The sequence below is a fragment of the Lygodium microphyllum genome, chromosome 25 (genome assembly GCF_053477565.2).
Source record: "Lygodium microphyllum isolate KBCC chromosome 25, Lygodium_microphyllum_v1.1.10, whole genome shotgun sequence".
NCBI lineage: Eukaryota > Viridiplantae > Streptophyta > Polypodiopsida > Schizaeales > Lygodiaceae > Lygodium > Lygodium microphyllum.
This window is the reverse complement of record NC_141159.1, coordinates 24,496,350-24,520,945: the sequence shown is the minus strand read 5'-3', so window position 1 is coordinate 24,520,945 and position 24,596 is coordinate 24,496,350. Positions and strand designations below refer to the sequence as shown.

At 42.3% G+C, this 24,596-nt stretch overlaps 1 protein-coding gene across 2 annotated transcripts in view; it reads left to right on the top strand.

Annotated features, from left to right (window-relative positions):
* Window positions 1-203: 203 nt before the first annotated feature.
* Window positions 204-24,596, top strand: part of LOC148013985 (protein RETICULATA-RELATED 4, chloroplastic-like) — a 38,489-nt gene continuing 14,096 nt past the window's right edge. The window contains exons 1-3 of one of the 2 annotated variants that reach the window (XM_087666299.1): window positions 204-1,395; window positions 17,245-17,313; window positions 17,504-17,557. In XM_087666299.1, coding sequence (XP_087522425.1) covers window positions 760-1,395; window positions 17,245-17,313; window positions 17,504-17,557 — 759 coding nt within the window. In that variant the 5' untranslated portion in view covers window positions 204-759. The remainder of the gene's footprint in view (window positions 1,396-17,244; window positions 17,314-17,503; window positions 17,558-24,596) is intronic. The other variant, XM_087666300.1, reaches the window with a different exon arrangement.

Sequence of the window (24,596 nt, the reverse complement as noted above, 5' to 3'; positions counted from 1 at the left end):
GGGTTTCGGAGGAAGGCCAAAAACAGAGACGAAATTTGAGAAATGCAATTGGGCGGCGGCCTCTTTGGAATGGTGCAAGATGACACGTTTAAAGGTGCCATGAATGATGGTATCTTAGTAAAACGTTCGAGTATGTAGTTTGAACTTTGACTGGTCATTTTGGTGACCAACAAAGCGGGAAACTGCGCTGACTGAACGCAAAGCTTTCGGTATCTGTAGCGCGCGCGCGCGCACACACACACACACACTCTCTCTCTGTGCACTGTGCAGCAGGTGGAGGCTGCCTGACGCCATTCTTTTAGCATTTTTACTAGGTCTAATTCACATACACACACACTCTCTCTCTCTGTGCACTGTGCAAAAGGTGGAGGGCCGAGGCTGCCTGACGCCATTCTTTTAGCATTTTTACTCGGTCTAATTATTGCACATTAAGTAAGCAGCAAAGCCAGAAAGCAACGTACAAACCATCCACCTCCCACCAACAAGCGCACTTCACCTACTTGTGTTTGTTGTTGTTGTTGTTACTTTTGGTTTTCTCTTACCAAGAAGAAGAAGAAGAAGAAGAAGGTGGTTTAACTCTCACTCATCAGCTTGCAATTACAGTCACGATCTTCCTTACCAATGGCACCCCCATTGGTAAGGAAGAGACAGTGAGCTTTTGTCGCTAGAGTGAAAAACCCTAGCAAGAGAAGGTTCCGTCTTGCCATGTTACAAGGTTTCTAGTTGCAGAAGAGTTTGGAGAGAGAGAGAGAGATTCCCATGGCCAACCTGCAATTGCACCCGTCAACCACCCTTGTCAAGTTCCAAAATCTTGAAAATTCTCCTCCTGGATTATTCAACTTTAAGCTCAGTCACCATTATGCCAAAGCCTCCTATAAGCCAGCTGCTTTTGCCTCTGTTTCTCAGCCAGAGCATTCCCATGGAATTTGCATCAAGCCCCTGCGGATGTTTTCTCTCATTCACAGATCGAGAACATTCGTCGGAGCATCTTCATACCCACCTGAGCTTGCAGACTCTGGAGGACCTAGATTCGCGGCAGAACTTGCAGGATCAGGGGGAGGAGATGATGGCACAGGTCACAATGGGCGTGGAGGGGGAGGCGATGATGAGAACAGCGATGAATCTTTGTCAGGGGATGGTAGGAAAAACAGGTCGGATGCATTGCTGGCTCTCGCAAGCCTTGGCAAGTCGCTCAGTGATCTTCCAGCTGACCTTGCTGAGGCCATAAGACAGGGCAGGATTCCAGCATCAATTGTTCATCGCTTCTTTGAGTTGCAGAGGAATTCCTTCTTCAGATGGCTTCTGCAGTTTGGAGGAATGAAGGAAAGACTTTTGGCTGACGATCTTTTTATGATCAAAGTTGCAATTGAGTGCGGAGTTGGAACGATGACAAAGGTGAGCTACTTGAGAAGTGTCCCGTGCGTCTTCTAATTTATTATGCCATTCTCTTGTGCATTATGACCTTTTTCTTTATCTGGTGATAACTTATAATAGATCTGTTATAACTTGAGCAATGCTCAATAATTTCCCCTATGAGACATGCCTGCCCCACAATGCTCAAAAGTTTAGAATCAAACTTATTGGATCCCAAGGTTGAATGCACTCTTATTTTGAGGATAAACTTTGATATAACGTTCTCTCTTTAAAGTAAGATTCTAATATAGGGATTCAAAACACGGCCACAAGCCCATGGATACGTAAGACTCTTATGCGGATATGGGCCTAAGAACTACGTGGAAAAAAAAAACTTGTAAGCAAAATAAAGCTCTCGTCAATTCAATGATGCTATGGTATGCATGCCTTACCTCACTTAGTGCATAGGCACCATGGGTTTTCTTGAGCTGCATTGCATTTCTAGGGGCTTCTTTTGTAATCATTGGTATCTTTATGTTAATGCCAATTTCATCCATTATCTTGGATCAAGAGGGAGATTGTTGTCCAGGTTGATCCTATAAGATTGCATATGCTTTTAGGTACAAACCCTAGACTAGAACATGTAGATGTTGCCAATTCACTTGAATTTGCAAATGGTGCTTGACCATTCATGAATCCTCCATCCATTCTTCATTCTCGATTGTTGATCCATGAACAATCTTGTATTGCAAGGAGCAATTTCAAATTTGATTCTTAGAAAGAGACTGTATACGTGGAGTTGAAGAAACATGGTGCGCTATGCTAAGCTCAAGCACTATTAAAAATGCTGAAGAAAGCTAGCATAGGAATCCACCAAAAATCAACCACACCATCTTGGGCATCTTGATCATGTCCCCTATCTAGAGTGGCTTGTTGGAAGTTACTTAGGCACTAGCTCAATCCTCATTATTTGCACCTTGATCTCTCTAGTAGTAGAAGTAGTAGGTTGGTTGGTTGGTTTGTTTGTTTGTTTTTTTTTTTGGGTTGGTGGGATGGGGGTGTGGGGTGGGTTTTTTTCTCTAGTTTATCATGTTGATCATGCATGTGTTGCTAATGTGCGATCTTAGACTTTCTTTGATTGGTCTTGACAATTTCAACTAGCTTGATGTTCATCTAGTAGAGCAAGAGCTTTGGATCATGCTGACTTTATGAGACAAAGTTTTTGCACTTGGAAATTGGCTCATAACCACTAGCAGCGAGAGGGTGCCTAATATTGCTTAGGAGGTGGTCCCTCATCATGATGTGCATGGATATTCCTTCCATGGCATGCTTTCTCTCTTTCATCTTTTTGTGAGGAAATATGAGGGTTTGCAGAGAAAACATAGTGTGATAGTTGTTGGAAAATGTCAGCTAGCTATGGAGGAGAGAAAAGGGAGACAATGAGTGTGCTGAAGCAAAAGAGTATAGTGTACTTGTTGAATTGAAAGAATGAGAATGAAAGGTACAATATAGGTCTAAGATAGGCATAGCTATATCTCAACTAGAGTTAATTGACTCTAACTCTAACTCTAAGAGTAGTGATATAACTTATAACTTTAGTTGTGTTCACACTAAGAACCGAAAAAGAACAAAAGACTAAAACATTGGGCATTGCCCATAGAATTCTAACACCCTCCTGCAGTGCCAATGTGGTAAAGTACATGAATGATCAATCACCTAAGGGTAGCAAGTTTAAGGGCTTGTGAAAAGCCTCAAACTTCTCACAAGGTAATGCCTTGGTGAAAATGTTTGCAACATTTTTCTATGTAGGAACGTACATCAAGTCGATCTCTCCTGCATAGCATATCTCTCTGACATAATGGTAATGCACCTCAATATGTTTCGTGCGAGCATGAAACAGAGGATTTCGTGCCATTACAATAGCACTTTGATTGTCAGAAAGAATGCCTTGGAAAATAATAATGCATGTGTTTGAATACCTTGCAAGTATGTAAAGATTTGCTTAACAACTTGCCAATGTATAGTTTGTGGGCTATGTATTATATCTGCTCACTTGAGATAGTGCATATTGAATGTTAGGGTGTTTGTTGCAAAGATAAATAAGATAGCCAATAGCCTGGCTATAAATTGCAATATCAGATATCTCTTCACCATCATGCATAGATAGCTTTAAGCTTTGCTCCATTGGAGTGCACATAGGTTCGCAATCTTGCATATTAAACCTATGTAATAGCTTATCCACATACTGTGATTGTGACATGATGATGCCACACTGATTTTGGGTGAACTGAATTCCCAAATAATAGCATAGACAACCATATTTGACATAGAAAATGCATGTTTAGTCCAGCCTTGAATTTTGTAATTTTTGCTTTTAGTGAGTAGCATGTCATCTACATAAAGAATGATAATCAACAAGTCCCCCCCTTCATTTTTAATGTATAGAGTGGGAGGAGTTGGATTATTTTTGAACCCTTTGTTGGTCAAATATACATCAATTTTAGAGTATCATGTACGAGGAGCCTGTTTGAGACCATAAAGAGCTTTGTTTAGCTTACATACCATGTACTATTTTCCCTTAACCACAAGCATTGGAGGTTGTGACATATAAACATGCTCATGCAAATTCCTATTCAAGAATGTTGTCTTAATGTCCAATTGATGTTCCTTCCAATCATAATTTGCAGCCATAGCAATTACGCATCTTAGCGTACTCATACGGGATGTAGGAGCAAAAGTCTCTTCATAATCTATGCCCTTCTTCTGTGCATAGCCTTTTGTTACTAACCGTGCTTTGTACCTGTTAATGGTATCATTGGCCTTGCATTTGAGTTTAAAAACTCATTTTGTGCCAATGGTCTTTTTGCCAAGTGGTAAATCCACAAGATTTTATGCAGAGTTAGTGGCAATAGAGTCTAACTCATTCTACTACATCAAATGTACATCTTGCTGAGCATTGTCCAAGGAAGTAGGCTCATCATCATCCAATAGTGAGCTCATAAATATATGCTCATCACAATCATCTACTTCTGTAAAATCAGTCAAATAGGCTTTGCTTGCATCATATGTTGCATGTTTAGCAGCCCTTCTAATGCGTTGAGCTAAAGGAGCATTCATTTTACTCTCGTAGAGAGTTTGTGACAGCCATCTTGGGACTGTTTTTGCTGCATTTATAGCAGCCCTTTCATGTTGTATTGCTTCTTTCATTGCATGTGGCAAACCATCATCAATACCCTAATGCTCAGGCGCATACGGTGCAACAACAGCTTGCTGTATTATGTGTGTCTAGGCACAGACTCCAAAGAAAGTGGCAAGAGACCCTCAATGACATCACCAGTGTCTTAGGTGGTTGGCATTTGAAACTGATCATGTGAAAATGCAGCATTTTTAGAAACTAACAAAAACTTTCTTTGTGCATGGGTCATACAAGCAATAGTCTTTGCTTTTCGAACTATAGCCAGTAATTATGCATTTTATAGCCTTGTCGTCAAGCTTTCCACAAGGCTCCTTCAGAACATGTGCATAGGCTATGCAACCAAACACTCAAAAGTAGTCAACCTTGGGTTTCTTGCCATGCCAAGCTTCAAATGGGTTGATTGTCTTTAGTACCTTAGTGGGTGCACTATTCAACACACGATTTGCATATTGAAGGCATTCTAACCAAAATTTATGAGGTAGCCCCTTACTTCTGAGCATACAGTGAGTCATCTCCATAAGAGTGTGATTCTTCCTTTTAGCAACACCATTTTGGTGAGGAGTCATTTTAACAGTGGCTTGATGCATAATGCCATGATCAAGCAAATATGTCTCAAAAGCATAAGACATGTACTCTCCCCTCTATCTGTGCAAGTGTTTGCACTTTCAAGCTAGTTTTAGTCTCAAGCTTTGCAACAAGATGTTTAAAATGCATAAATACATCAAATTTTGCTTTTAGCCCGTACACCTGCATGAGGAGGTGGAGTGTTCACTGGAGGCAATGCATCTACCATATGACACCTCTGAAGGGTCATTAAACTGCCAAACTCATATGTCCATAGCGGGCATACCATAGCTTCACATTTTGCAGAGCGGGCGATAGAGTAGTGACTGCTAGAGTCTCATGAGATTGTGCACCATAGGTATCCAACAAAAACAAACCCTTATATAGGATAGACACCTTGAGTGTATAATCCATCTCCCTGTCTCTGACAATGCATTTGTCATCCTCAAAGATGACTTGAAATCCATGCTTGTTAAAAGTAGAGATAGACAACAAGTTCTTTGTGATGCCAAGCACAAAAAAGACATCTAGAAGCATGAAGTTAGAACCATCTAGAGTAGTAATAGTGGTTGTCTCAATGCCGCAAACATCATAACTACTGTTGTTCGCACATGTAACATGTTTCCCAGTAGGGGTTGAATGCAAAGAGGAAAACTAACACTTTCTAGAAGTGAGATGCTTTGAAGCTCCATTGTCAAAATACCATATTTGCTATGTTTCAGCAGCATTAAATGCTGAATCAGCCATTGAAGAATCATAATTGCAAGTTGGAAATGCATAGTTCTACTCCACAAAGTTGGCTGAAGCATCACCATTAGTTAATTTGCTAGCTGATGTCTCTTGGACAACCAAGCTCAATAGGGTCTTATTTCCTCGTTGATTCTTTCAAGCCCGTTTTCTTGGTTGTGGTTTCGCTAGATAGTAGATAGGGATAGTGGGAATCTCGTTAATCCATTCATGCGCGTCACTAATTAGATGATAAGGCATTTGGCTACCTCAAGAGAGTCATAGTTACTCCCATTGTTTACTCGTGCTTGGTTGAATTTCTTCACTTTGACATTTAGAGCATTGGGCAAAAATCACATTGCGTCAATATCTGAAGGGACCATCGCAATGCTTTGTTTTAATTAAACAGTCAGATTTTCCTTGTCCGTACTAGTTTAGAGATTGCTGTTCACCGCCTAGGGAGGGTTGCTCCACAAAAATAGCCCAAAAAGGATTAATCACTAAATTTGATTTTTTTTGGTTGGAGGACAAATGCCCAAACTCCTCTATATAAGGACATCTTGTGGGTATCCATCCTTATGTCTTATTCATTTGACCGCTCATTCATCATCATTATGCTCTCCAACCGATGTCACCCTGTGAGAGTGTGCAATGGAAGAGGAAACATGAAAACAGAGCAAGAAGGGCAGGGAGAGATTGCAATGAAAGAAGAGAATGAAAGAAGAAAAATTGACTACATGTAGCCCAAGGTGTTAGTAAGGGCATTGGATCAGGCTGATGATAGATGACAACACTGGAAGACGAAAAAGAGTCCTTGTATGTCGAAGTGTGTTGAAACTCGCAAAAATGAACTTGTGAATGATCAAGTAATTGATTGGGCATGCTATAATATAAATGGTAGAAATTACCCAAAGTTGATGGACCTAGTCAAATAGGAGGTGGAAATGTTGGCTGATTTGTATTTGGAGAATAAAATAATAAAATCACCAAAAGAAATGCTAAAAGTAGCTTGCATGATCAAGTTGCTACTTGTCGAGTGTGAATATATCTAGACCCATTGAAAAAGAGGTACATTGAGCTGGAAAAAAAAAACCTAGTGTGAACACTCTTGAATTCAACTAAAAGAGAAATGCATGGTCTTGAAAGAGCTGCCTCCTTTGTCAAAACACATGATAGACCGAATGACAGAGTTCTTAATGTTCCCATTTGATTCAAAATGAGGCTCATAGGCAGGAGATGATTGTGCATGACACACATAACTAGTGACACCTCTTAGATCTTGGATGTGGTTGAAGGCCAAAGAAGACGGAATGGATTCAAGGGTATAGAAGAAGTGCCAATGTTGATGAGGTCCATTGATGTAGTCTATTAATGAAGAAGTTGCTCACAATCTTGGGAATTGTCTCCCTAAAACACAAGGGGTTAAGAAATCCATAGCAACATTGTTGATAATGTCCCTCTCTAAAAGGGATGGGAGATACGAGGGTATTGCTAGAGGAGATGGTGGGGGAATGGGATGGAACTTGTGGGATAGATGGTGCACCATTAAGAATGGGTGTAGCAATAGACAATTGCCTTGGAGGACCTTGTACAAAGAAAGGGATATGGAGCTTGTATAGCATTCTCTCCTATCAATATGCTACTAAAGTAGCTCTTGAAAAACAATCCTTAACAAAGATGGCTTGCTCTGTGAAGATAAATTGGGTATTGAGTCCAGCCAGGCCATAAATAGAGAAGAGAGGGAAGTCCAAGTTTGAAATATATAGGACTTTCAAAATGGAGCTCGATGGACATTAATGACAAAGTGCCAACGCCACTAATAGGTATCATAGAAATGTCCCCAATAATGATTATACCCTTTGATGGGTGAAGATCTTGCAACAAATCTCCTGGAGGAGTTGTGTGGCTTGAAGCACCGCTATCAATGAGCCAAGGCCTCTATGAAGATGAGACAATCGTTGAAGAAGGCTCCTCCATCTCATGGATGTGAAGGAACATAGACTTATGAGCAACAATTGGTGAAGAAGTAGAGGAGGGCTCAATTGTTTTAGCTTCATCCTTCACTCTCGGACGAAGGTGAGGGTATTTCTTTCACCGCTTCTCCTTGCGAGATGAGTATCCTTCCCACAATGTGGGCATTTAGGCTTCTTTGAATTTATGTCAGAGCTTGAGAGAGACTCTATATGTTGAACTTGCTTGTTCTTGTTGTTCTTGTCCTTGTTGCCCCCTTGAGAACCTACAGTAAAAGCTTTGTAAGGCTAGATCCACTAGTACTGATCTTTTTGAGTCGCTCTTCGTGCTCCAAAACAAGGTGAGCATGTTCTTCCTATAGAAGAGTCTTGCAAACTGGAGGTAAGCAAGCTGGTATGAAGACATCATACTTGGGAGATGGCAATTGAGTAATGAGAATCATTGCTATGCCCTCTAATGAAATTGCCCTACCAAGTTATGCAAGCTCATCTCACATGTCCTTCACCTTGTTGATGTGATCTTGCATAGAAGGGGAATCATCAACAAAAAGCATCTGGAATTTTTTCTCTATGGTGATACAATGGGCAAAGATATTTTGATGGTAGAGAGAAGAGAGCTTTGTGCACATCTCCATTGCAGTCCAAAGTTTGCACGTAATAGCTCCAAAAACCATGTAGCACAACTTAGAAGTGCTTTTGCACAAACCATGCTTTTATAACAGCACTCCATGTTAAGTAATCAGGGCCTTGAAGTTTGTCATCACTAGAACAATAGGGAAGATTCATCCAGAGAGGATAGGAAAATAATATAAAAATAAATAAATAAATAAATAAATAAAGAGAGAGAGAGAGAGAGAGACCATGGCGGATTGCTGTGACTCTTCTATTGCATTGACTTGACCAAATTCTTGTTGTTACCCTCTGGCAGTCCACATGAGGTCTACGGGCCCCTGTCCGAGAGAGAGAGAGAGAGAGAGAGAGAGAGAGAGAGTAGTGCAGTCTGCTGGTGGAGACTGCACTGCGCCAGCAAGCTTGTGCATTACGACCCTGCCCTCTTGCGTGTTCGTTCCTTTAGTTCGTGGGCTTGGGGCTTGCCGCCCTCCTTGTGGCTTCGTTAGGCTGCCTATGCTCTGTCCAACGCTGTGCAAGAACAACTTGGTCCTCTAAGCCAATAGCCGCCCTGCCTTGGTTTGTGCTTTTTTGCCTTCGCCTTGTTCTTGGAGTTGCAGTTTGTCTAGCTTGGGGTCCTACTTCAGCCGCCTCCTTCGAATGTGCTGTGATTTGTAGAAGACTCACCTCTGGGATTGCATCAGTGATTCAATAGCAGCCCAAACTGTGTTGTGGCAAATAATCTCAGCAGTTGAAAGAGGACGGCCAACAATATCTGAATATTGAGATCCTGCATCATGCTAGAGCTTAACACTGTCTTCATATATCAGATGGTGGATGCCTTGGGGCCTGATTCAAATGATGAAGAGTGGGAAGAAATGGTTCCTTGTATGGAGATGGCTCCTCCCCTTCTGATATCTAGCCCATAGTTGATGTGCAACCCCCCCATTAAACGCTCTAAACATGTGCCTGAAGTAGTGATGGAATGCAATGAGCATACCCTTGATGATCTTATGGTTGATTCTCAAGCCCCTCCACAATTTGAGCATGATGCTCGTTCTTATGCAGAGGTGACTTTTATGGTCGAGGAGTCCCAAGACTCGGACTAGGAACATCTTCTGAAATTTGCCAATAGGTTGCTGGGAGAATATGTTCATCACAATCACAAGTCCTTTCCAACCTAGGATAAAGAGGAAGTGTTGGATGCTACTATGGATACCAGGAGAGTTTTGTGCTCTTTTTCAAGTATTTATGAAAGAGAGGTCATTCTCTTTTTGATTAGTAGGATATTGGTGCTCTCTTGGATTCGCCAATGGCTAAACTCCATTTTGTAGGGCAATTGTGTAGGAGTGATTGGCATAGTGTTGGTTCCCCCTAGCTTGTAGGCTGCCAATCACAACCGCCTATGCATGTTGTTGCCTATGCATGTTGTGGGATACTGCTGCAAAAGGCCCAATTGGCTGTGCTTGAATTGTCTTGGAATGCCTTCATGACACTATTGCTTGAAGTGGGGAACTTTCGTAGGGCATTGTTTTTCATGTGGACAATTGGGGCATTTCATGACCGAATGTTTGGAGAAGACCGTTGATGTGGAGGGGGGTTTGGATGCACTAGTCCATGATGTTGCTATGGTTGATGGACCTCAAGCAAATGAGGCCCTAGTGTGTCTTGCTTTGGATATAGGGAAACAACCTGTGTAACCTTTGGATTCTCTTGATCACGATTGGATTGATGTCTGTGGCCAGAAGAGGGAAAAAGCTTAATGTGCGCATGGCAAGAGTTATGCCGAGCACTTCCCAAGACCCCTTGCACCTATGTGCTTTGAAAAGATAAGACATTATCGATATCTATTGCTAATGCTGCAAATTCAATGGGCCCTCGAAAATTCTCTATCTCGAAGCCCTTTGTTGATCGTTCGTGAGACGCACCTACGTGGCTTGCTTTTGATTCCCGTATTTAACTAATCACCTCTTGGGATCATCAATACCCAAAGGCTACTCCTAAACAAGGATATGATTTCTCCACTTCCAAAGTGGAGCATATGGACTTAAACTCATCTACAATATTGACTAACTTTCTGGATTAGGGCACCCTTGATATTTTGGTAACGAAAGTGCAGTTGAGGCAAAATCAGCCTTGACATTGAAACCCTTTCGTCATGACATATGAGGCTCGCCACTTGGAATGTGCGTGGCATTTGTTCATGTGGCAAGCAACATGATATGTGGCATATCTTGCATGACAATCAATTGGATGTGTTGTGTGCTATTGGGTACAAAAATCATAGTGACGTTGCCAAAATTGTGGCTTGCCACGCCTTTCGGTTGTTTTATGTAGGAGCTCAGCTCGGCACTGTTCAGCTGTACTTATGGTCGTGAATGCCAATTTCCAGCAAACCCTTGCCAAGAACGATGTCAATGGCCATTTAGTGGTTGTTGAAATTCTATTTGAAGGCGAGGCACTATGGCAGGTAAGCCTTTATGCACCAAATGACTCTTCATCTCAATGAGACCTATGGGATTGGCTAGCAACTTGCTTATCTCTAGGTAGACCGGGAATATTGATGGGAGATTTCAACATGTGCGTTCATCATTCACAGTCCACCTCCAAACACTCAGTAATGGACGCACTTGAGCGTCGTGTGTGGGATGATTTTGAGGTGGTCTTTTGAAAGTAGGATATTTGGTCTTGCCTTTGCCCATTGGATCTAGATTTTACCTTTCAATTGGCACAATACACGGCCACATGGTCTTGCTTGGATCATATATATATTATGCATATTGATGATTTCCTTCCAGAGATTTTGGATATCTAGGTTTTGCAACAATACACTTTGTTGGTTCACTTTCTTTGCAATTCGACATGTTTGCCCATCTTGTTACCCCTTTTGCACAATTCTTGGGAAGACTTCCATTGTGTTTTAATTCATCTTATCTGAAGCACTGGGTCTTAACGGTTATATGCAACAACTGATTGATAGGTTTCTCATTGATTTTCCCATAGGGGGCAGTGACTCCCCTCGCCCGTGATGTTGAAACATTGGAGGCCAATTTCTTTGATGGGATCTTTGTACAAGATTTTCACTTAAAGTCATGGCTAATTGTTGTTTCCACAAGCACCTCCCTACCCTTGTGCACCCCAATCAGTATGGATTTATGAAGGGTCGGAATATATTGCACAATGTATTGAATGTTCAATTGGCCATTGACTATGCAAAGCACTTCAGCAAGGGGTCATGTTGATTCAATTGGATCTGGAAAAGGCTTTTGATTATCTAGATTGGTTTTTTTTGGTGCAGATCATGCAAGTTATGGGTTTCGGTCTACGCATGCCCCTCTTGATACACACAGTTTGAACAGATGTATCTTTGTGAGTTATGCTGAATGGTGGGGTCATTGAGTCATTCACTCTGGTGTGGTGCCGCTTGAGCCCCTTCTTCTTTGCCAAGGTGGCACATATGGTTCTTTCCATGCTCTCTCACTTGGTGACCATGGGACAACTGGCTGGTCTCTCTCCCTTTTGGAGAACATTTTGTGGTCCAATCGCTAGCAAATGATATATTTACGATTCTCAAAGCGGAATGAGAGAACCTCTGTAACCGGCCTGTTCACTGGTAAGGGCGGTAGTGTACAACCAAAATACATAAATGCTTTCACCCAATTTAACAGTCGTCCACTTTACTTGAACTTAAAGACACAGAATCAAGAAGAAAAACAGGAAGCTAAAATGCTCCTGTTGCCACACAGACACCCTATTGGCCCCTAAGTTAGGCGCCCCTTGCGGTATTTCTTTATTTTTGAAAAGAGAAAGTACAATGGGCTGTCTTTCACCTATTCTGGGTGAAATTTGACAGCATAACAGTACAATTACTGACCCAAATTAAGTTGACTAGGAGGGGAAACTCTGCCCAAGTCTGAATCTTCTGGTTGGAGTGCAGAATTGACCATTTCAGCCTGCTGTATTTACTGGTTCAGACCTGTTCTGACACCTGTTTACAACTCATACTGTCCCCTGTACTGTTCAGCCCACTGTAATTACTGGTTCAGACCTGTTCTGAAACCTGTTTTCAGTTCATACTGCTCCCTGCACTGTCCTGCATCATCTGGGCCAAGTGCCCCTTGACTCTGACATCAATTGGGCTCTGAATTAACCTCTGAACAATCCAAAAACAGTACTGATTCAGTGCTGTTTCAGACACTTACTTGGTGAGGTTACCACCCTCATCTGTCCCTGCTGGGACAGCATACAACTGCTCCTGTTCCTGGAGAAAGGAGGCTCTTGCCTCATGCAAAAACAGCATATTCCACATAGCTGTACCTGAATCAGAAGAAAGGCCCTTGATTCTGCAGCATGACCATACTGTTAGGGAGAGAGAGAGAGAGTAGGAAGCAAGCTCAGCCCTCTGTGCATCATAGACAGGGTAGACCAGCTCTCAAGAGCTCTTCATCTGCAGCAATCCTTCTCTCTCTTTCACAAATGAGCCCCCAACCATCAAAAAACTGCACGCCAGCCCTCTTTTGAAGAGGTAAGTGCACACATGTGTGCCAAGTGGTAGCACTGGAAGATATTTTCCACTCCAGCCTTCTGGTCTAAAATTCTCCATGCTCGGTGCAGAATTTGACCTCGACACAGACCAGAGGATTGATCCTCGTGCAAAAACGAAGATAATGACGTGAACAGATTCTGAGGTCCAAAAATAGTAACTCCCTAAATTTTAGGAGTTGCTTCCATTGGATCCCACTAGTCTTCTGACCATCTTTGCAGACTATGGTTACATTCAAATTTGTAATGTAGCTCAACTGAAAGTGAATTTCCATTGATGACCCCACATGGACTAATCTCTTGAAGATTTGTCCGTCTTCACTTTGAACTAGTCTTTTCCAGGCTAGTTCTTCAGCACACTTGTCCATATACACTTTCACAAGTCTCTTCCAGACTTGTCAATCTACAGTGCCATCAGTCTCTTCCAGACTTGTACTGGACCTTAACTGTCCAGTCTTGACTCACTGGACATTCCTGTCCGTTTCACATACTGGCCATGCAACTCATGCGTTTAGATTTCAAGAGGGATCCTTTCAAAAAGAAAAACCAAATAAAATATGTAATAAAGAAATCAACAAAAAGGTAATAGTTGTCACAGTCTTGTGACAACCTCCAGAAGGCATTGGATGTATGGAAACTTTTTGGCCAAGCCTCTAGTGTTTGTATTAATGCAGCCAAAATCCTTCCTCATCAACTATACTGAACCGGATTTGCAATCTTTGCAATGGCAAGGGATGGTTATTCTTTGTGGGAATGTTGTGCGGCACTTGGGTTACACCCTCGGTGTTGATGTTCAGCCCAAGCAGTTGTTGCAATGGATTTCTCTGAAATTGGAGGTAAAGTTTGGCCTTTCCATGTTTGCCTTAAAGTGGCAGTCCATTTTACTTCCTATGCTCACATATTTTTTGCCCATTTTGCCTTGGACTCCACCTTGAGGATTCTTATTGGGCCCATTCACTTCATGCTATGGAAAAATGACATTTTACATGTAGGTATCTCATGGATCTCTTGGAGCCTTGCTTGCACCCCTAAAAGTATGGGTGGTGGGGCTATTTTGGATGCGCATACTCACATGGTTGCTCTTTAATGGTCTTTGTTTCGTACTATGTGCTTTGATTGTCACCCTTGGGTCTTTGTTACCTGGTTCTTTTTGGAAGATCGCGGTGTTGTTCATGGTAATATGACCATTCACAATTCTTGGTGGCAGGTTCTTAATGTTGATGCTTCCTTTTCCTTGTCCTCTTCCTTTTTGCTTGCCTAGTTCGTTTGCTTGTGGAAGTTGGCCCTTCAAAAGGCTGAGTAGCAACTTGTAGAGGATCATTTGGCTGCTAACTCTTTTCAAATGGAATTGCTCATCGTATCCAAGCTGATTTTGTGGGATGGGAAGCAAGAGGCTTGTCCTAAATTTAATCGCATGGCATGACTAGGCTTGTCTTCAGTGTTTGATATCCCACTTTGGTGACTCGCTAGGGTTTGTTGCCCTTCCACACTGATAGGAGGCTTTTTTGCATCCCTTGAGGTTATAGGGAGTTGTGGTACTAGCTTTCAACGTCACAGTTGTTAGTAGTCATGTTTGTCATGCCTTCTCATCTCTTGTCTGTGAGCCTCAGTCTGAGTCAGACGAGGACTTTAGGAGCTCTGACTCGTCTATCACTTGTCTTGATGTAGGATGACGCTGTGGGCTGCGTGCAGGGATTGATCAATCCTCTTGTATTCAGCATTTATTCCTTGTTTAGTGCAGGTTTCTTTTATTCTTTTCTTGTAGATTGTCTCTCTCTCTCTTTCTCTGTGTTTGAGTTTCCTCTTCCATAGCGCACTCTCACATGGTATCAGAGCATGGTATGTAAGAGACACAGAGCTGACATCTCATGGAGGAGACCACCCTAGATTGCTAGACAACCTTGCCATTCTAACTTTTTGTTGAAAATGCAGCTTTTTGCTTGGAGGGGTCTGCTTTTCTTGTGCTAGGTACCCGTTTTGCTGTCCACTTTCTCTTCTACTGGAGGCAATAGGCTTCCTGAGTCGAGGCGACAATCTTATGTTGTAAACACAGTATTCCTTGGTCAGGCAACAACTCTCCTCAACAAATGCACATAGTCCTTTTGTAGGTGATAGTTTGTTGAGAAACCCTTCACCCTTCACCCGCAGTTTACGTTTTTGCATTTTTGCGTTTTGCGTTTAGGGTTTGTAGCCCCAAAAAGGGGCGCCATCCTAGACTGACTCTGCATATTTATAGGCCACTCTCTCACTCATTATTCACGGCTGATTCATTCAGTCCGTCACCTCTTCTCTTCAACCTCTCCACTACCCTCACATCCCTTCAGGAGGACATTGTGGTTCGTGGTTCGTGGTTGTCTTCATCATCTTCCTTCTGCTACGACACCCTTGTTCCTTTGTATCACATTCACTCCATGATTCAGGTCTTCATTATTCCATTCATCAGAGTTTCTTCTCTCTTCTCTTCTCTTCTCCATGTTTGCCGAGTTCACTCCTTGCTCCTCCCCGCCAAACCTATTGTCTCGTTGGTACGGCATCTTTTGACATGGTATTAGAGCCGGTTTTGCTTAAACACCAGCAAAGATCCTCCACTCCAGTGAAGGCAAAGACCGGTGCTATGTTTGGCATCCACTTCTTCTTCCGCTGCATCAACACTTTTTTGGTGGCTGTTCTAAGCTGTGTTTGCAGCCTGCAGCTCAGCCAAACCAGCCGAAGGCTCAGCCCAGCTTGCATTTACAGTTGGCTGATCTCCGCTTGCTCCACCCAGCTCCTGGTGGCTGTTTTTTTGCCACTGGCCTGCTCCGCCCAGCTCTTGGTGGCTGTCTTTTGCCGCTGGTCTGCTTTGCCCTGCATCTTGGCAGCTGTTTCCTGTCAGCCAGCAGCTCAACTCTTGCTGCCGGTGGCTACACCCAATCTGTCTGCGTTTTTCAAGCGACTGTTGCTGGTGGCGCTAGCTACAGACTGGCGGTTCCGCCCAGCCAATTGGCAGTTTTTTCTTTTGCTGATCTGTGTTTATAGCAAGCGGTTCCTTCCTATCTCCTTGCATTTGCACAGGCTGCTGTTGGTGGCTCAGCCAGTCAGCTGGCGGCACAACCAACATTGTTGTTTCTCAGTTGGCGGCCTTTTCCCACAACTGGCGGTTGCACCTTAACTGTTGGTGGTTCTTCTTGACCACTAGTGGTTCAGCCCATTTCCAGCCCTTCCCCTGCTCTCCCACCCCTTGAGCGGCGAACATTGTGGCTGACCTCTTCCTTCTTCAGTTTGCCACACCGGTACCATGGCGTCTCCATTGACAGATTGCCAGTCTACTGGGTGTTCCTATTGCAGCACGAACAATCATCCCACCAAAGATTGTTGTCATCGACCTTTGCTCTCCACCCCTTCGGAGTATATGCATCTGATAGTGAGCATAAGCAAATGATTCTAGTGGGGCAATTGATGCATATGCAAGGCTAACTTGGAAGTGCCAATCCAAATGCTTTTTGGATAGTAGGACATATATAAAATGATGGGGTAGCCATGGTACTTTGGTGGTGGCACTAGCTTCCATGCTATGGCGGATTAGGGACAGCATGTGGGAATGTGTGGCACAACTCCTTATGGTATGCAGCAACCAATGCATGGTGTACAAGGCCCAATGTATATGAGTATGGCTGGTAATATGCGTAACCCAATGTATAGCAATATTGGCATGATGTTGGGGCACAATGTGGTAAGTTTGGCAATGTATATATACAACCCATTGTGTTTGGGACTCATGGTATTAATGCATGTAGGGAAATGTAGCTATTAATGCATGCAATGTATGGGAAAATGTATCTTGGTATGGTTGATAGTATGCAAATTTCTATGTACAATCACATTGCAATGGTCCAAAATATGCAAACAAGAATGTTTCCTAATGCATTTGGCGCTCCTAGCATGTTAGATACACATGAGGGGCTTGTCAATTGGATGCAATGTTACACATTAGTAAAGTTGGAATTGTAGTAATGTGAAAGTATAAAGCACTGTAGTGCTCAAGAGGGCAAAAGGCCTAGAACCTAGTGAAGGTTTCACGGCAAATGAAGTTAGAGGTGAAGTTTCCATGTGCTTCTAGGTGAAGATTTAGTATTGTTTCACGTATGAAGGATGCAATGGATGGAGGAGGGTGACCTGGCAGATCATCTTTTGTTTTGCACTTTACCTTGATGTATTTCGGTTTACTGTAGAACTTTATGTTGAGTAAACATTCCCTTACTGATCCCGACCTTGCAAAGCTAAAGTGTTCATATGTGCTCTTATCAGACAGCAGCGGAATGGGAGCGACGAAGGGAAAACTTTGCCAAAGAACTGGATTTCGTCATTGCTGATGTGGTATGTGGTGCTTGTAACATTCAGAGAAACGTTATTTTCATTGACTTGCAGATGTCATGCTTTTTCTTGTTGTGTGTTTAAGTCTTTGGAAATTTGTCTCATTGTAACTAAAGGATTTAGTTTTTATATTTTCAATTACCTCTTGTGCGCAAACAGTTTCTAAGAATTGATCTCACTGTAACTAGAGAAGAGTGTAGTTGCTTCATACTTATGTTCAGCTAAATCTCTGAGTAGCTACCTTCTGGTAAGAGTTTTCTTAACGTGCCCAATTGTATAATGCTTTCTATCCAAGACTTTCTAAAAGTTTTATGGTTGTTACTGCAATGCTATGTTCCATTTTGTTGCTTGTCTGGGAGTAAGCTATATTTCCAACTGTTCATCAGCTTGTAGCGATGTTCTCTCATTGGGTGTGGATGGTTTTATCATTTTGATAATATTTGAGATGCACTAGTCTCACAACTATCACATGCAGGCTATTGAAAGCTTTTTTTCTGTGTGTTTGGTATTCAGTTTACAGGGCATTGCATACTTGCTTGATTAAGATGTTTGCATTTGAATCCTTCAAGTTCCATCTTAGTAGTTTCAAAACTCGATCAGATGCATACTGCTGAAAATTTTTGTGGGTGCATGTTGGTGCCTCCATTATAGTTTTCTGGGCAAGCTGAACTTTACAGATGTAGATACATAATGGAAATTGTAGATTATTATAGTCACTGGTGGTACCCTGTGCTAGATGCTAACATATTCTCTTCCTACAGCTTGTGGTTGCATTTTGAAAGTTGAGTGTTAGCTGATGGCAATATTCATAATACTGAATTTTTGGTGATGGGTTTTGATGTTCTTTCTTTCAAAGATCTACCATGATTGCATCTGTATTTGTGCTTTGCCCACAAGTGGAGATGAACCTGGCACCTCTTTCAGCTCCACAACTTTGAGATGAAAAGGAAGAAAAGTCTGTCTTGGAAACTGTCTTTCCGTGTGCATATTTCCACCTTGTTGCACTAGTAATCCATAAGCAATTCAACTTCTTGTCTGGAATACACGATCATCCTGCCATGGTTGGTGAATACATGGAGAGCAGAGTTCATCTGTTAGTTCCCTTCTGAATAAAAGAGCTGCAAAGTGTCTTCAAGGGTAAAGAACCCTCAACTTACGTGAAGGTAGCATGAATTTATTCTCAAGATTTCCTATGTCCAGTTACCATTTTAAAAAAATCTGACTCACTGGGTCAGAACATCCTCTATTATGTGATCAAGTGTATTGCGCTCACACACTATAGTAAATGTTTAAGAGATTAATTTCCAATGCTGAGCCCCTTGATGTTCAGAATTGTCTCTGAGTGCCTTAAAACATGGATGCTTGTGCTATTTGAGGCCCAACCATGAACTCCAGGCACATTGTGTGCACCGGATCCAATTTTCTGTTGTACTATTTTAAGAGAGAGTGAGCATTCCCTTATGCATTGTATCTTTTCCATGTCTTATACATGTAAGTGTGCATGTGCTCTTGAGGAATCCACTTTGTATGCACGCATAAGTTTTGATGTTGTACAGCATAGCAACCTGGTAATGCAGCCATACTGGGAGCAATCTGCCATACAAAACTCTTGGAAGAGAGTTTGGGGATTGCTCAAGTAAAGGATATCTTCTTGAGGAAGAAAAAGCTTCTTTGCTGTAACTTGTCAATCCCAAACATAGTCTACACCAAAATTCACTGAGCAGAAACTTTGCAGAAGGTAGTGGCTCTTCCCCAAATTGCATTGACCCAAAAGAGCTTGTCTTGAAATCTTGCTGGCAGATCTGACTCTCCCAACTGAGGAGTTGTCCGAGTAAGCAACTGCAATTTGATCATTGGTCTCTCTTTTAATTTTGTTGATGCATTGCAGCTTGGGATAATCAGCTATTAAAGTGTTTGCCTTCTTTCTAAATTCATTTGGCTTGCTATTTAGTTTTTACTACCTTCCTTGCTGAAATCTTGGGCCTTCTCTTACAATTCATCAGGCTTGTTTTTTTTTTTTGTTTCGTCGCCATCCTCATAGTTTTTAGTTTTTTTCACTTTACTGAAGCTTTTTTCCCCGTGGAACTTTTTGGCAAAAACAAAGTTTGAATGCCATGAAAGAAATAGAGAAACTGCCCAACTCAGGTTTGGGTCTCTTGGCATCATGTCACTACTCCTAAGCGCATCAGTGGGGCTTTCTCATTGGATGTGAAGTGTCATATGACAGCTTTATGGATGGCCCTCTTCCAGAATTTATGTGTGGTGTGTAAATATTGTCAGGATTTTTGAAAGGGTTGCACCTTTCAATGACAATACTTGAATTTAGGCATCATGGTGGCATATCTTGAAATCTACCCAAGCAATTAAAACTCTGCACTCACTGTCTGACTTGATTGGCTTCTAGTAGTAGATCTTATTCTTCGCCTCTTGCTATCCTCCTCAATCTAGCAAGATGTGAATTCTCTTTGGGCTGAGGTTTTGGTCTTTTGTAGAATTGCTTGATTAGGCAGAAGGTGTTTGATTTGGCAAGCTTGGTTTGTTGATGGGTGACTTTAGCATGTGTGGATCCTTCTCGATCTACCTCTAGACATTATCTTATGGACACACTTGAAGGCAGTGATTGCACAATATGTCATTTCTTGTCACTTTTCCTTGGAATTTACAATGCTCAAACAGCTTGTGCACCTCTTCCAACATCATTTGGGCAAGCTGCTATTGCATTCTGACTCGTTTGTTGAACATAATGTCTTTGATGGTTCTATTGGGAAGCTTCTTGATCAGTTTTTGCTTGCCCTCCCTAACATTGGAGTTGCTTCTAATGATCTGCTTGTCCGAAATGTGCAAAGAGTGGCCAAGCAAATATGGGATGGACCATGCTACACTTCAAAGGCACAGATTGACAGCAGTGGAGCATCTATTAGCATTGATACACTCACTTTTGATTGACACTCTAAATGATCATGTCTTGTTTTTTGCATCTTTGCACTTGACAGCTCTTGTTAAGCATTTTCAGTTGCAATTTTATGAAGAAGTTAAGCTTATAGCTTTGATTGAGGGTTTGCATGACAACAATTGCTAGATAGACAGGCTTTAGTGCAGCCTATGTACTTTTGCCAGGAAAAATGTTGTGTGATTGTAAAACTCCTTGAATCAGATTGTTACAAATCTGTAGACCATTGTGTATAATAGATACATGTAGAGATTACTTTATGGACTTCATTGGGTTCCATTTGCATGCATAGTAATAGGGGATGGCCATTTTCTAGCTTCGCATCCTAGTCCCATCTTGTGCCCATACTATCCTAGTCCCGTCCCCCTATTAGAGCCCCCTCTCATGGCGACAATAGGGGATGGCAATGTTGAGAAACCACTTCTTCAGTTTACACACTTCAATTAGGGTTTTGCACTGACAGCCCCAAAAAGGGCTGGTGCCCACATTTTGGTTATTTTTTTAGTGGCCACCCACTCAATGGTACACCACCCTAAACAACTTATGGCTGTAAATAGGTTGTCACTTCATTCATTCTTTACCTTACTTTAGTCATTTTTCTCCCCTCTTTCTTTGTCACTTCGACATTCTTCCCTCTCCACACCACTACTTTCCATACCCCTATTGGGGGACATCGCAGTTTGTGGTCACCCTTCCTCTTCTCATTCAGCTGCCTTGTTTCCATCACTTAGGTCTTGCATTTGGAGCTCTCCTAGTTTGGCATCGGTATCTGCTACATTGGCGTTAGCTTCTTCCTGATCAGGATTAAAAGCCAAAGATGCTCAGTGAGCCATGAAGATCCTTTGCGTCAGAGCAGGCAAAGGCTGGTTCCGGATTTTACATTATCTAGTGATTTTCCTCTTTTTGTTGCATCACCAGGAGACAGAGATATTCTTCTCTTTCTCTCTCGCCCACCCTCCCTTTAATAGGTTGGCAATCTAGTTCTGTGACTTCTCTATAGGCAGATGGTAGACCATTGGGTGTTCTCTTCCAGCGTCATCGGATCTCCCTCGGATGCTTACCGACACGGACCTTTGCTCCCTATGTGCATCTACCCTCAGGCACTCGTAGTAGATTTTATTTTGCACCGGCTTTTAAATTTTTATGCTCAAGGCAATAAGATACATCCGATGCACACTAAGTTCTCTTGAGCAAAAGAAGGATTGTTAGGTGCTGTAGCCTTTGCGCAACCACCACAATGCGTTATAGAGGTTGCTTTTATTTTTTCTAGGGTTTTGAGAAACTACACCTCAACAACCACAATTCTATAGTCCGCTCTTCCAAGAGACAATGATTGTTGGATAGCGTTCCCTCGGCAGTCCGCTCCTTTGAGAGAGAGTGGTTGTTCGACTCCTTTCATTCCTTCGGCTCCGCAATCCACTCCATTGAGAGACGTCGACTGTTGCCCACCCTTGGCTTAGCGTAAGCCTCACCTTTTTGCACCCTCGATTACTCAGGTTCGAGAGGCCACCTTTGGAAGTTCTTCGACATCTTTGCCACTTGAGATACCTTCTTCAGCACGATTGGCAACACTTCCTTTGTCATTAGATGATTTGGAGTCTGTGATTCACGAGTTTTTATTTTCCCTATCTCTTGCAGAGGGGGATATACACTCTTTGCCCTTAGAGGGGGGCTCCTATTTCTTCTTTAGCCTCAGTCGAGGCCCTTGCATCAACACCCTCAAAGGGGGCACCTACTCATTATGAAGTTATTTCCTATTGTTCACTCTTTGGGGATGGCTGTCTTCATGCAATGAGTTATCCTATTGATACCTAGGATCTTCAGAGGCCACCTAGATAGGGGCCTTGGAGGTTTAGTCGTGACTTAGTGACGAGGCCTTCGAATTCCTTCGAGCATGGAGTTACAGAGCTATTGGCTTCTCCCCTGAGGTGGAGTCAGGTCCTATAGTTCATCCTATCTACTGTTCCTCACCACAAGTTACCTTTCAAGTGGAAATCTTGGATCTCTGGGATCCTCTACATCTTCTTTGTAACTCTCTTCACTTCTCTTTTTTCATTCCTTTTTGGGCATTGGAGGAGGTGTTGAGAAACCACTTCTTTAGTTTACATACTTTATTTAGGGTTTCACATTGACAGTCCCAAAAAGGATTGGTGTCCAAATTTCGGTCATTTTTTTCAATGGGTGCCTACTTGGTGGTGCGCCACCCTAGACAGCTTATGTCTATAAATAGACATGCACTTTATTCATTCTTCACCTCACTTTACTCATTTTTCTCCCTCTTGAGCAGCCAATGGGTTTAATGCTCGGTTGGTCAAAGCTCACCAAGTGTGTTGCTCATGTGTTTTAATTTTCAAGATGTGGGGTTCGGCCTTCTAAGAAAAGTCAAGTGTATCCTACCTTGAAGTGCCTTTGACTGATGATGGTGAGGGATGACTTAGGGCATCAAGCATCACTAACCAATGTTAAAGATAGCTTTGTGATGAGATCAATCTTGAAGAAGATCTTTGCACCTTGAAGACAATGAAGAAGCTCATCTATTCTAGGGATAGGGTACTTGTTCTTGACCGTTGATTGATTCAATCCTCGGTAATCAATACATAGTCGAAGTGTCCCATCTTTCTTTTCCTGAAATAGTACTGGAGCTCCCCACGGTGAATTGCTAGGACATATATAGCCCTGATCTAGGAGTTGCTTGAGTTGTTTTTTCAGCTCAATTGCTTCTGGTATGGACATTCTATAAGGTCTCTTTGCAATTGGCACATAAGGGCAGGCAGGTGTGAATGGTCCTGAGGGAAAGGGAAAACCGTAACCCTAGCCAGTTAGGGCTACATAAACAGCCCATGGGTCTACATCAACCTTTGAGTGAGAGTGACCCAAGCTGTACTTTCATGAGCAACTAAATAAGCAAGACTTGTTCTTGTATTTTTGAGCTCTTTTCTCCCTCTTGTGCACACTTCAATCTTGGCTTCCACTCTGATTTTCCACATGGTATCAAAGCCACCTCTGATCCTTTAGCTTCCCTCAACCTCATTACACCACTAAGTGCACACGAGTCTTCATCTTCTTCATCTTGCCTCTTGACCTCCATAGCCACAGCTTGACTCACCTCTGTTGTTGGAGGACTTGGGGAGAGTAAAGGAGAGCATTTCAGCTCAAGATTCCTTCTGAAGATCTCTTTTCTAGCTCAAGGCGCAGTAGTGTGGCATGAAAAACCTTGACATTGTGGGCGCAGGAGCACGGCATTGCAATATATGTAGATTCGGCGCAGTTTCTGGCAGTGACTTGCTTCGATCTGAACCATGACCAGCATAGGGCGCAATGAAGGCGGCTGTTATAGGGCTTTCATAGCCCCCCAAGAGGGCCATCTATACCTACGAGGGTTCAAAGAAATTCCCTCTCTACTGTCCATAATCAACAAAACCCTAACTGTAGGTTTCCTGGCAGCCATAGCCAGGAAGCTTCAAGCTTTCTTATTCTCATTTTTTTCAATTTGGGCATTATCAATAGTGATTCTAATGACTGAAAACCCTTGTCAGGATTTGTTACTGCCCTACGGAGCTTAAATGCAGAGTTTCTTCTCATTCCATGGGCACTACTAAGCTTGTAAAGATTGACCTTCATTATGAGTAGAAGAATGGAAGTTGGTACTAGTGCTTCTTAGCACTATTGATGCATTTAGTTGATGGTTCTTACTGTTTGTTGTTGGTAAATTAGAGAAATGAGTATTATTGTACTATCCTCTGATTCATCCCATAGCATAGAGTTGATTGATCAGCCTTGTTCCACCAAGAACTCCTCTAATAGGCCACATTGTCAGGAGGAGCAAGAAGTGCAGTCTAAGTTTACTTCACTAAAGCCAAGGAAAACAATCAAACATTAAAAAAGGGTTGGTTGAAGGCAAGAACCACGTAAGTCCTATTTCGAAATACTTCATATATATGATTTTCAACCATTCTCAACCTTGAAGTTTTAACTGTAAAATCTATATTGTTGTGATACTTGCACTAGTGGCCCTTTGTAAAGGATTAGACACAGCCGCTTGTATTAAGCAAGTAGTAAGACCTTCCTATGGCCTCAGCCTATGCCGACCTTTGCCCTCAGATTTGTAAATTTGATGGCAGAGACTTTCATCCTTGATGTGGAGGATGATCAACGTGCTCAAGCAATAATCATGTTACACTTAGATGAATCCTTGATTCATCATGTTGATCAGCTCTCCACTGCCAAGGAAAAATGGGATGAGCTTGAAAAGCTCTATGGTGCTAGAGGTAAAAACACTAAGATTTTCCTTAAGATTGAATTCTTTAGCTTGGAATATAGAGAAGAAGAAGACTTG